Here is a 13,278-nt window from a genome sequence, read left to right as displayed (position 1 = left end):
ATTCAAGGCCACACACACACACACACACACACACTACACACTCCAGACTATGTCAAACTTCCAGGCTTTTGATCATTCAGTTCCTTTGCCTGAGATCTCTGCCCCCACTTCCCTCTCTGTCATGTACACATATGGTAAAAGAAAGAAAGGAAAGGGGAAGGGAGGGGAGGGGAGGAGCGGACAAGAGTGGAGCGGAGGGGAGGGGAGGGAAGGAGAGGGGAACAATTCTGAAAACACACAGCAAAGGGGAAAAAGAACAGAGTGACATGGTTCCTTCTTATCCCTGACCTTGGCCTGTTTCTGATGTATCTTCCCAGAGACATCTCTGCGTACAATTAAGCACAGATACGCTCCTATCTTTGGGAAGCCACAAATGGCAATAACTGGGCCTAGCTATTGCTGCCTTGCTGTTGCAACTTCTTGCTTTTTGAATACTCTTGACCACAGTCACCATGGAGCTGTCTCACGCTGGGTACAGGCTGTGCCATCATTTATTTAACCAGGCCCCAAGTGATGGATGTTAAACGCCTTCCCATCTCTTGCTTCTATAAACAATGCAACAATAAATACCCTTATCCAAACAACCTTGTGCCCTCACTCATGTAGGATAAATTCCTACTAGTGGAATGGCTGGGCCAGAGAGTTATGTGGATTTGAAATGTTAATACATTTCACTAAAGGACCCTGCAAGCAAATGGTGCCAAGTGAGAGGATGACAGTGTTGATAGGGCCCACCCTGTTCCCTCTTCCTCTGTTCTTGCCTGGTGGGTGCCAGCCCCCACTTTAGGAATAAGTGGGCTCCTTCCAGATGCCTCAGAAAACCAGCCCTGGCATTAGCTCCAGCACACTCTGAGTTGGCCTGCGCAGTGAGTGCAATTCCCATGGAAAATCCCAACCCCCTCTTTACAAGCCTATCTTTCACACTTTGAGAGGACTAAGCCTTGCAGGCCCTGGCCAAACACATCATAGGCACAAGCTCACTAACTACTTGAACTCAACTAGTGAACTTGGAATCCCCAGCTTGTTCTAGACCGAGCAGTGCCTTGGCCTTGGTTCCCTTTGGGTCTCTAAAGGTTGGTCTCTATGTGTTTGGTGCCACAGTCTAGACCTGCCTTCAGGGTGGCTCCCAGGCTCCTTGTCAGTCACAGGTCTCTGATGCCCTATGAGCAGACACCATCTCTAAGTCCCCAACTCCTGGGGAAGAACCTTTGGCATATCTGTGTCCTATTTCTCCTCTCCCACCCTCTTGTCAGCGTGTTCCCAGGCTGCTAGGAGGCTGGCAGCACGTGGGACCTTTCACTAGAAGGCCTGAATGGAGTCTACGTACAGCCAGCTTTTGTGCCAAAGTCCTGATCCTGCCTGCTGCTCCCCACCACGGGCAGGGAGAGGACACCCCTGCCGCCCTTCCCCCAAAGCATGCATACTCAAACCCTGTCTCCAGAGCACCACTGCCCTTCTGAACTTTGGCTTTCTTATCACTCATCTGCTGCGGTGGCTGGAAGAGCCTAGAGAAATGGCTGAACAAGACGGGGTCTGGGGAACTCTTATCCAAATGGAAGACGTTGCAAAGCCTCACTATTGTTTGACTAACCCTCTTTGGCCAGTGGAGTCCACGGGGAGGAAAACAGGTCAGGAGGCATGCAAAGTGCTGTTGTGCAGACGTGACCGCCAAGGGAGGCTGAAAAGGGGGCACGGGGGGCCCCATAACTCAGCTAGCTCCATGACGGGCCTTGTCCAAAGCTGGCGCCAATTGAGCAAATGCCCTGCAAGCTCCATGTTTGTCAGAGGTTCAAATGCAGGCCCCAAAGAGGGTGTGCGGAGGCTCACTGCCATGGATTTCTCTATCTTCAGATAAACACCTGAGAAGTGGGCCTGAGAACCCTAGTCCTAACTCATTAGGATCAACAGAAAGTGGGGCAGAGATTGGGGGGATGAGAGAGTGGGAGGGAGGGAGGGAGGAGGAGTGCTGGGGTTTCAAGAGGCTGCAGTGTAAGTGAGACTAATGCCAGGTCACACAAACCTACTTGGGTCAGTTCCCTGGGGCTCCTCCTAAGCTCTGTCTGAACACAGCCCCTGTCCAAGTCTAACTTCAGGAGCATCATCTAGTCACCCTGTTGCCACGTGTTGCTTAACACTTATTTGCCAAGCACTGCAAGGCCAGGGCTATAGGAAAGCCTCTGACATAGCTCCTGACTTCAGGGACTTACAAAGACCAGAGTCACAGAGAGGGAAGGAGCTAGGGGCTCTCAGAGTATCCCCCCCACCCCAGCCCCGGAGCTGGCACATGAACTTTGGATGGGATGGATAGGACTGGAAATGGCTGGAAAGGACATTTCAGGCCAGACATCCCTGGGCATGTCTGTGGAACAGAAAGGGCTAAGAGAAGGGTTCAGCTGGGGAGACAACCACAGGAAGTTAGGGTGCTCTCTTGTAAAATACAGTACTTTATGCTCCAAATTAGTGACCGAAATTTAGGACTACCCATTTCATTGCCCCAAAGCAAGAAGTAGTATGGGGGCCAGCACTGTGGTGCAGCGGGTAAAGACACCGCCTGTAGTGCTGGCATCCCATATGGGCGCCAGTTCTAGTTCTGGCTGCTCCACTTCTGATCCAGCTCTCTGCTATGGCCTGGGAAAGCAGTAGAAGATGGCCCAAGTCCTTGGGCCTCAGCACCCGCGTGGGAGACCCAGAGGAAGCTCCTGGCTCCTGGCTTTGGATCGGTGCAGCTCCAGCCATTGCAGCCAATTGGGGAGTGAACCAGAGGATGGAATACCTCTCTCTCTGCCTCTCCTTCTCTCTCTGTGTAACTCTTTCTTAAAAAAAAAAAAAGTAGCGTGTGGTGGGTGGCGCCTTCAATGAACATGCCAAACAACTCACTTTCAAAAATGACTGCCTTGTTTCCAGAGGCCCCCAAGACCTGTGCTTCTAGAACCCTGGCTCCAAGTGCTAAAAATGGGTCCACTGCCATTCTAAACAGAAATTGCCTGACCCTTGGTCATTTGGGATAGCTCATATGACTAGGAAAACACGTGCAAAGGCAAGCTACATACAGTCTCAGCCAGTGTGCCATTTGGGGTTCTTCATCACAAACAACAGAAACTAACTGTAGTTAATGTAATCAGAAAATGTTTTCTTGGAAAGCTATGGAGAAGCTGGGGGAATTGTCGGGAAGGGTGGTGAATCAAATGGGCAGCGACAAAGGAACGAGGCAGCCAGGGACAGTCAGAACCTACCACTGGAACTACTGGCCACCAGCACTGTCAGCATAGCGCCTGTGCTACTGCACTCCCGGACTCCCACCACGGTACCACAGGGGCAAACATTCAGGATCCTGCTCCTCAGGCCCCCTGCTGACACCAACAGTGGACTTTGGGGCACTGGGTAGGCAACTGTCTGCCAGTGAGAGCAGAGAGAAAGATGATCAGGACCCAAAGGTGCTACTAAAATACCTCTTTGTGTGGTGCCAATTAGGCCACAGGAAAGGTTAATGGCAAAGCACCACAACCCCACCCAGTAAGGATTCTCCAAGGACATTTCCAAGTTCAAAGATTTGGGGTTTCCATGGCCAGCTGAGGTGCTGGCTGAAGGCCAGCAGAGAACAGAGAATGGCTCATTAGGAGCAAAGTCGTGAATATCAGTTCAACCCTTTGCAGAAAAAGGGATTGTGGTTTCTATCCATATTTCTGTGCTTGCTGTAAGAAGAAGAATGACATCTTTCCCTTTGAAAACTTGAACAACGGGGCCAGCACTGTGGCTGCGGGTAAAGCTGCCACCTGAAGTGCCAGAATCCCATATAGGCACCAGTTCGAGTCCCGGCTGCAGCTCTCTGCTATGGCCCGGGAAAGCAGCGGAAGATGGCCCAAGTCCTTGGGCCCCTGCACCCGAGTGGGTGACCCAGAGGAAGCTCCTGGCTCCTGGCTTTGGAAGGGCTCAGCTCTGGCAGTTGCAGCAAACTGGGGAGTGAAGCAGCAGATGCAAGACCTCTCTCTCCCTGCCTCTCCTTCTCTCTCTGTGTAACTGTGACTTTTTTAAAAGATTTATTTATTTATTTGTTTATTTGAAAGTCAGAGTTACACAGAGAGAGTAGAGGGAGAGAGAGAGAAAGAGAGAGAGAGAGAGAGAGAGAGAGAGAGAGAGAGGTCTTCCATCTGCTGCTTCACTCCCCGGTTGGCCGCAATGGCCAGAGCTGCACTGATCTGAAGCCAGGAGCCAGGAGCTTCTTCCAGGTCTCCCATGCAGGTGCAGCGGCCCAAGGACTTGGGCCATCCTCCACTGCTTTCCCAGGTGCATTCGCAGGGAGCTGGATCAGAAGTGGAGCAGCCGGGTCTCCAACCCGCGCCCATACGGGATGCCAGAGCTTCAGGCCAGGGCGTTAACCTGCTGTGCCACAGCACTGGCCCCCGTAACTGTGACTTTCAAGTAAAATAAATAACTCTAAAAAAAAAAAACTTGGACAACTTTTGATTTGGCTTTTGTTAATACACTGACATCATCACTTCAGGTGAAAAATCAGAAGCCCCCTTCCTTGCTCCTTCCCCTCCCTGTCCCTTCCCCACAGAGGGGACCACTGCCGTCACTTAGGTTAAGAAGATATTTCCAAAAGTTCTTAGAAAATGGGCTCTAAAAGCTGTTTCCTTCAGCACAAAAAAATCAGAAATTCATACATAAAGTTCAAAAATCATCAAAGATGTGTACAATGAACAAACTATGCATGGATTTCCAAATTTCCCACAAAGTTTTGGAAGTACCCCAGGCCTTTTCTTTTTTTTTTTTTAGATTTATTTATTTATTTGAAAGTCAGAGTTACAGAGAGAGAAGGAGAGGCAGAGAGAGAGAGAGAGAGAGAGAGAGAGAGGTCTTCCATCCACTGGCTCACTCCCCAATTGGCATCAACGACCGGAGCTGCACTGATCTGAAGCCAGGAGCCAGGAGCTTCCTCCGGGTCTCCCATGTGGGTGCAGGGGCCCAAGGATTTGGGCCATCTTCTACTGCTTTCCCAGGCCATAGCAGAGAGCTGGCTCGGAAGAGAAGCAGCTGGGACTGGAACCGGCGCCCATATGGGATGCCGGCACTTTAGGCCAGGGTGTTAACCCACTGTGCCACAGTGCTGGCCCCATCTTTTTTTGTAAAAAAATTTTAGTTATTTATTTGAAAGTCAGAGTTATACAGAGAGAGAAAGAGAGGCAGAGAGAGAAAGTTCTTCCACCCACTGGTTCACTCCTCAGATGGTCACAATGGCCAGAGCTGTGCTGGGATTGGAAGTGGAGCAGCCAGAACTTGAACCGGCACCTATACAGAATGCTGGCACTGTAAGAGGCGGCTTTACTGTCTATGCCACAGTGATGCCCTGCTCTCAGGCCTTTTCATATGTAGTTAACTCTTGCTTTCTTTTACATTAAGACTGTACATATGCTGTTTTGACTTAACGTGCCTGGGACCCTATTCTGCATCACTAAATACCAGTTTTAACTGCTACCTAGTATGAATTCCACGTCACAACAGTACCCAAGCTGGGCTGAAGGATGTGAGACACTTGTGTGTTGCTTGGTGGCTGCTGTAGTTGCCATGCACGCCAATTGCACAGGAGTATTCCCGTTTCTTCTCTTCCTAGCCCAAGCTACGGATTATGAAAAACTGCTTGCTCATGAAATGGAACAGTCACAATATCCAGGCTGTAGGAGATGTGGGAAAATAGGTCTTATAAATTGTTGGTATGGGGGGCTGACACTGTGGTATAGCAGGTAAACTGCAGTGCTGGCATACCCTATGGGCACCAGTTCAAGTCCTGGCTGCTCCACTTCTGATCCAGCTGTCCTCAACGGCCTGGGAAAGCAGTGCAAGTTCTTGGGTCCCTGCATTCACCACACGAGAGACCCAGAAGAAGCTCCTGGCTGCTGGCTCCGGATCAGCATAGCTCTGGTCGTTGCGGCCATTTGGGGAGTGAACAGTGGACGGAAGACTTGTCTCTGTCTCTCTCTCTGCCTCTGTCTCTCTGTAACCCTGCCTTTCAAATAAATAAATCTTGGGGCCAGCACTGTGGCATAGCGGGTTAACCCCCTGGCCTGAAGCGCCAGCATCCCATATGGGCGCCGGTTCTAGTCCCGGCTGCTCTGCTTCCCATCCAGCTCTCTGCTATGGCCTGGGAAAGCAGTAGTAGATGGCCCAAATCCTTGGGCCCTCGCACCCACGTGGGAGACTCAGAAGAAGCTCCTGGCTCCTGGCTTCGGATCGGCACAGCTCTGGCCGTTGTAGCCAACTGGGGAGTGAAGCAGCAGATGGAAGACCTCTCTCTCTCTGCCTCTCCTTCTCTCTCTGTGTAACTCTGACTTTCAAATAAAAATAAATAAATCTTAAAAAAATAAATTGTTGGTAGAGGCACCAGTTAGTACAACTTGGCAAAATGTAGTTGGGGGTGAAGATACACAAACCATGGGGTCCCAGAAATTTCATTTCCATGTATTTACTCCCCTATAAACTCACACATGTGCACAAAGGGATATCTTATTAGTATATCCCATGCCCTCCCAATGCTGGGAAAATCTTCAAGGCTCACCAATAGGGCAATGGACATACAGTGGTAACTGATGGAACTAAGTACTCTGTACACAGTAGTTGAAAAGCACCAACTACATCTACATGGACCAAAAAGGCTAAGTCTCAAAAACAACATTGAACAAAAAAAATCAAGTTGCAATCAATTACGTCCGCTTTGGAAAATGTAAGTACTTTATATTGGTTTTGGATACACACACACACACACACAACATATATCCATGCACACTCTGTGTGTGTCCAAAGACAGACTAGAAGGAAACACACCATTTGCTGGCTAGTGCTTACCTCTATGGAGCTAAAATGAGGCACTTCTGTGCATGAAAAACGTTTATTGGAGAGAGAGGGAGCAGGGAGAGAGAGAGGAGGGAAGGAGAGAGGGGAAGAAGGGAGGGAGGAAGAAAGAGAAAAAAAAAGGAGAGAGGGGAGGAGAGGAGAGGCAAAGAGAAATCTGAAGCAACTATGGCCAAATGTCAAAGCTGCTCACTCTGTTTTTCTGCAGCTCTTTCCAGCACATATTTTTCTAGCCCTATCTGTGTCACTGTGTTGCTGTTTGTAACTGGCATACAGCTTTCACGTTTTAACCATTCCAAGAGTCTCTATGTTCTCAAAGGTGATTTTTTTTTAACTCACTCTTATCTGCCCTCAGCTTGGATTTATTTCTACCAGTGTTCTTGCTTTCTCATTGTTTCTTTCCTTCCTTCCCTATTTGATCTTTTCCACTGTAAATAGTTCACCAATGATACACTTAAATCCCACTTTAAAAAAAAATTACCCTCTTTTTTTTTTTTTTTTGCTGTCATTGAAGTCAGTAATTCCAGAGAGACTGAAGTTTTTTTTCTGCTGTTGGAAACAGCAAAGAACTACTTTTGATGCAAATGCAACGGATCAATGATAAAGTCACTGGGTAGCACCATTTCACAGAAAGGCAAACGACCTGGTTACACCTTGGAAAACCAAAAGAAGAACTTTAATAAGCTTTTTACGGCACTGCAATTACAAGAACATTAACCCATAACATGCAACAAAAGTGATTTCATCTCTCGGACTTACTTAAACAGATACACTTGACATGACAATAACAGTCAGAGAGTCTACCAAAGAAAACAAAATATGATTTACTTCAACTTTCAAGTTAGAAAAGGTATGTTCACCCCGCAATCTCAAGTAGCATCTTAGAAAGCTTCATTTTCCCTTTCTAGCCTCTAAAAGACAATAGGACTTAGAATGTAATTTGTACGCGACCATTTTCACCTGGGAAAGAATCACAAGGAATCAACAGGTTTAGTCTAATTTACTGATTGGTTTCATTTTCATTGTTAATTTCGAGAGGGCTCCTGCAGTATAATGTGGATTTCTGATGGGGAAAATAATCGGACCAGGAGGGTACTGCCTCGGTCTTTTACAGAGGGGGCGGGAACATGCAGCGGCATACGGGGCAGGTGCCGGACTTCTGAAGCCAGATGGACACGCATGGCTTGTGGAAGTAGTGGTGGCACGGCAGCTCGGTCGCCACCTCCCCCTTCACATATTCACTGCAACAGATAGGACAGCACATTTCCTGGCCAACCGCGCCGTGATCTTCAGTGACCAGGATCTCGGGGAGAGCGTCGATGCTCTCCTTGCTCGCTGGTGGATTGGCCACCTCTACATCCACAGCGAGCGACTCCAAGTGTGCAAGGGCCGTTTCCATGGCCTGGGCCAGACGTTCTTCAAGCGCCATGTAAGTGAGGAACTGGGGATCCACGTAGGAAATGGCTTCGGCCACTCCCAACCCATCTGCAAACCCATCAAAGAGGCTCCAGTCCACTTCGAGGTCTTCGCTCACGCTGGAGTCGTCTTCTAGGTTGTTGTTGCCATCCAGCATGAACACCCCGGGCTGCATCAATTCAGGACCAGAATCGTTATCGCCCTCGCTGCTGCTCTCATTCTCATTATACTGTAGCCAAGGGATCTCGCCTTCTTCCAAAGACGCCCGCTCCTCCTCCTGAACCGACACCTCGGGAACTTCTTCAGGATACTTGTCGCCATCGTGGCTGGCCCCAGGCCCGGCCCCGGCGCCGGTACAGACACCGGCGCTGGTTCCAGCAGCGAAGCTAGTGTTGCTGGCACTCACTCTCACTTGCTGAGCCTCCCACTCTTCCTTGCCCGGCAGGGTCTCCCAGCTTTCGCCACTGGAAGACAGAGGCTGCTCTTGGCTTCGGTACTTGCGCCGCAGAGCGGCGATCCACTCTTTGTCACTGTCGGAGTCTTCATCGCAGTACCGATAGTAATCATCACTGTATGTCCAGAAGTCAGGGTCGGCCATGGTGCGCCGCCGTCGCGGCACCTTCTCTGGCTTGACTTGGTCGTTCCTTGCTTCCCTCTTGTCTTCAGGGAAGGGCTCGCAGTAGCCAGTGGAACTTTCGCCTCTGCCTCTTCGGGCTGGGCCATCGGAGTGGCCTTCGTCAGCGCGCGAGGCATCTCTCCACCTGGAAGTACTGTGTGGCATATCATCATCATCATCTGTGTCGAAAAAGATTTTTGGTTTCACGCAGCTGGGGCTGGCCAGATTTCGGACCTTGGGTCTCACCACCGGTTCCTCTGCACTCCTGGGGGTGTTTTCCCCACCACCACAAATACTTGCAGGAGCCCTGCTGGGGCGCACAGGTAAATTCGGCTCCCGTCTCTCCCTCTCCAATCGATCACCGTGGGCAATGCCCTTGCCTTCGGCAGATCTGTGAGGGGCCAGGCAGTGCTGCTGCAGCAACTCAGCTCTGCCGACAGAGCACCTGTCGGCAGGGGCTGGCTCTAACTTGGCAAGTTCTTCTCTCACGTCACGGTTAAAGCTAGCGAACTGGAGGGGCGCCCCAGCCAGAGACCTTGCCCCTTTGTCTGGGTCATACAGCTTATCATCTTTCACCTTGCCAGCCTTCCCTCTTACTGGCGGTCGCTCCACAGGCCCAGCCCCCTCCTCCTCACTATCATCTGCCCCAAAACAGTCCATGTGTCCATAAGCCAGGGCTCTTCTGCTCCCCGAAGCCCTGTAGTCTCGGGGCGGGTACCTGCAATAGTCCTCATTATCAACATTCAGACTCGGCCCCGAGTTCTCACTGCCGTCCCAAGTACGACGAGTGGTGGAGAATGGCGACCGGCTCCTCTTGGTGACTTGACTGGGGGTTGGTCTGTGCATTGGGACTGCTGAGGTCGTCCTTCTCTGGCTGGCAATCCCGTCCTGCTGGCTCCTGCTTGGCCTGAAACTGACATAAGCATGCCTCCTTCCAGACCCTCCGCCTCTATAGGACCCGATCCCCTCTTGCCAGCCTGTGCCACGCAGGCTTGCTACCTTCCTGACGCACTGCTCTAGTGGAACAGGAGCGTTCCCAACACAGTTGGGCTGGACTAGAAAGGCTCCTGCTCCCCCCAACACACACACATTTTAGAGATGTAAAAGTCCAATCGATCTGAAATAAAGGAGCTGGGAGATTTATTTTCACTTCAGCAGGCAGGTTAACACCAAGGGGGGGGGGTCTTTAAAGTTACTTTCACTTTCTTCTAAGGCCTGGAGTAACATTCCAGCGAGTGGCAGGTGCAGACCTGGACCACATTCTTAATGCTAGCAGAACGATTGCAAGATTAGCTTTGCAGGAAAACCAGACTTAGAAGAGAACCTGACACAAGGTGGGGGGGGGGGCGGGGGAGAGTACTGGACAGTTGAAAGGTGAGTGCAGTACTGTGAAAGTGTGCCAACCCAGGAAAGCGAAAAGACTGTTGTGTACTTAATGTGCTCTTTTTTTTTTTTAATTTTCTGAGCCCTGCAGATGCCCAGGAGAAATGCAGTTTGGAAGAGAGTGGGAAATACAGATCACTGTGTGTGCATGCGTGCCTGCATGTGTGTCCAGAAGAGATGGACAGGTGGAAAGTGGGGAGCAGCAGGGCTGACTGCCTGCCAGCCACAAGGAGATCCACCCTGGAAGTGCATGTGAACATGACAGGCCTGGGGTCGGAGGGTTCAGAGGAGAGGGGGGTGTTCCGGAAGTAAGGAGAGCTGCTCAGTGGCTGCCTATTTGTAGGCAAGGAAGCAAGGGTGTGGTGGCAAGGGAGAGTGTCAGCTTACCCTGATGGGAGACACAACAGAAAACTGTCCATGTGAGCCAACATGACAGGCATCAGTGGGGTAGGGGGCAGCAGTGGAGAGCAGGGTGTGTGTGTGTGTGTGTGTGTGTGTGTGAACGCACGCATGTGGTGGATGGAATGGAGGCCAGCCATCAGACTACCTGTATGTGTCACTGTGGCAGGCAGCGAGGTCCCTGGAGGAGGACTTAGGTGTGAGTGTACATGGGGGCCCCAGCAGAGGGTTATCAATGCACTCCCGTGGCACGCAGAGAGCAGGAGAGCGCATGAGAAGGGTATGGGAACAAGCCTACATGTGTGTGCAGGTGTGTCAGTGGCCAGCCAGGGCAGAAACAGGGCAGTCCTGGAGGGTGTGTGTGTGTGTGTGCGTCCCCCGCCACAGCGCTGAAGGAGCAAAGGGTCCGTTCTAGAGGTGGGTGTGTGGGAGCCCGTGAGCCCAAGGGGGAAGGCACCGGAGGGTGTGAGGGTGTGTGAGAGGGTGTGCGCGCGCTTGAGTGCGCATGCGCGGCAGAGGGGCCACGCACTAGAACATCCAGGATGGAGTGGCCCGGAGGGGGCCCGCAATGGAAAGGGGTGTGTGTGCGCGCGTGTGTGTGCAACACACGCGCGACTCAGGTCTGGAGTGGGGGGAGGGAGCGCGATGTCATAAAACAGGAAAGGAAAACGTTATCTGCTCAAAGGGCAGCTCCAAACTGATATGGCAAGGGGAGAATGGGGCGAGGGGGAAAGGGCGTGTGGGGGTACAGTTGTTTCCTGAAGAACAATTCCTCCCCCCCCCCCCCGACAATTCTTTCCCGCAGACCATTTGTACCTGAAATCCTTCACCAGTTAACCATTTGGCAAAACGGCAGCAAAATCGGGAGGGGTGGGGAGAGAAGAAAGGTCACACGGAGTGCACCGCCAAGGGGACCGAGGAGGGATGCAGGGGACGTAGGCGAGGGTCGCGATCACCACTCACTCCTCTCCAACAGCCACTGGAGCCACTCGAGCGAGGACCGAGCCGCCCGGAAGGGGCTCCGCAGACGAGGCTGCGGGGCCCTCCCGGCGGCCGATGGAGGACACGGGCCTCCCTGGGCAGGCAGGTCCCGAGCCCGCCCCACCCCTTCCCGAGGGGCGAACCTGAAAAGCGGTTCACGGGAATCCCCCTCACCCCTCCGCCCCAAACCCTCCACGCCTCCCCGTCCCCGCCGATCGCCCCAAGTGCCAGCGCCGGGTGAACTGCGGGCCTTCCACTCACCCTGTCCGGACAACCACAGGCTCCTCAGAGCAGAGCTCTCAGACCTCCGACCGCCACCACTGCCACAGCCGCTGCTCCTGGGTCTCGGGCTCCTCCCCCGTCAGACAGCAACGGAGCCAGTGGGCGGGGACTGCGGCGGCGGAAGTGATTGTTGCGTTGGCTGGGGCCCGCCCTCTTGATGTGGCTGGGCGGCAGCTGCTCTGGGCAAATGAGGGGGCGGGGGCTCCCCAAAAGCATTATTTCATGGTAAACGATGAAATCGGCAAGGATACACAAAAGGACAGCGAGAAATGCTAACAGCCAGCGTTAACGAATGTTGAACATTTAGCCCTATGCCCTTCCGCTCTGTTCTTTCTCTGTAATAAAATGCAATCTACAAATTCTGATGAATTCCAATGTGCGAAGTTGTATCACTATGTCACGCTCAGTGTGATATGTTATGGTTTCTATTGGAAGTATTCAGAATATGAAACTATAGTTAGGGTTGTAGTAGGCTTACATTTTTCCCCCCAAGCGAATGATCAAAGCAAATTGAAATGGTTTGCATAAGAATTTGTTGCTGTTAATCACAAAATCAAAGTTCTGTATCCAAAAGAAATGACCAAACATGCGGCCCAACACGGGTTCCTATTCTGACAATTGCAGTGCGTTTTTTTTTTTTTTTAATGAGAATTCTACCTTTTGCGTTTAACCAATTTCATTAAACTCTGAGCTCTAATTTTGGCAGCCAATGTAGAGATTTCCCATGGACAAAACAGTAACAAAGTTTTGTTCTTGCTGGAAGTGCAATGCACACGGAACAAAAAGTTTGGTGGTAAAAACACTCAAGAATAGGATGTGTGAGTTTCAAACCATTAAAGTAACAATGAGGAATAAAAGAGAAAACGGCAAATCTAACAGCAGAAATGGGAGGAAACAATATAAAAAAGGAAGAAAAGGGTCAGAAACAAACATGAAGGTATCAGTATGTACTATGGATTAAGATCAATTACAAAAATATCTTGTTTTGAGCATTGTATTTTTAAAAATCCAGTTCTATGTTGTTTGCATGAGAGTTTCACCTAAAGGAGAAATAGGAATGCAAGATATATACCAGTTAAATAACAGCAGGGGAAAAACAAAGGAAGGGAGGGAAGGACAGAGAGAGGGAGGGGATGGGAGGAGGGGGGGAAAACACAGAGAGGGAACCAAAGGAAATACACTTGCAACAATATTAGAAATGAAAAGCTTTAAAGAGAACCAACAGTTCAGTTTATCAAGAAAGATAAACTGGTCACAAAAATCTCTGTGTCAAACAACGTAGTTTCAAAATTTATGACGCAAATACTGTTAAAATAATAAATAAAGAGTCTACAATTACAATGCGAGACTTAACC

General features: G+C 50.7%; 1 protein-coding gene across 1 annotated transcript; it reads right to left on the bottom strand.

The window, feature by feature from the left end:
- Positions 1 to 7,475: 7,475 nt before the first annotated feature.
- Positions 7,476 to 12,000, bottom strand: PJA1 (praja ring finger ubiquitin ligase 1). Its single transcript, XM_062184080.1, has 2 exons — positions 11,903 to 12,000; positions 7,476 to 9,791 (listed from the first exon to the last, which is right to left on the bottom strand). Exon 2 carries the CDS (start codon positions 9,722 to 9,724, stop codon positions 7,955 to 7,957), a length of 1,770 nt encoding a protein of 589 aa, XP_062040064.1. The 5' UTR covers positions 9,725 to 9,791; positions 11,903 to 12,000; the 3' UTR covers positions 7,476 to 7,954.
- Positions 12,001 to 13,278: the final 1,278 nt, after the last annotated feature.

The sequence above is a fragment of the Lepus europaeus genome, chromosome X, assembly GCF_033115175.1.
Source record: "Lepus europaeus isolate LE1 chromosome X, mLepTim1.pri, whole genome shotgun sequence".
In the NCBI taxonomy this organism is placed as follows: domain Eukaryota; kingdom Metazoa; phylum Chordata; class Mammalia; order Lagomorpha; family Leporidae; genus Lepus; species Lepus europaeus.
Note: the sequence above shows the minus strand (reverse complement) of the source record. Positions and strands in the feature narration are given on the sequence as shown.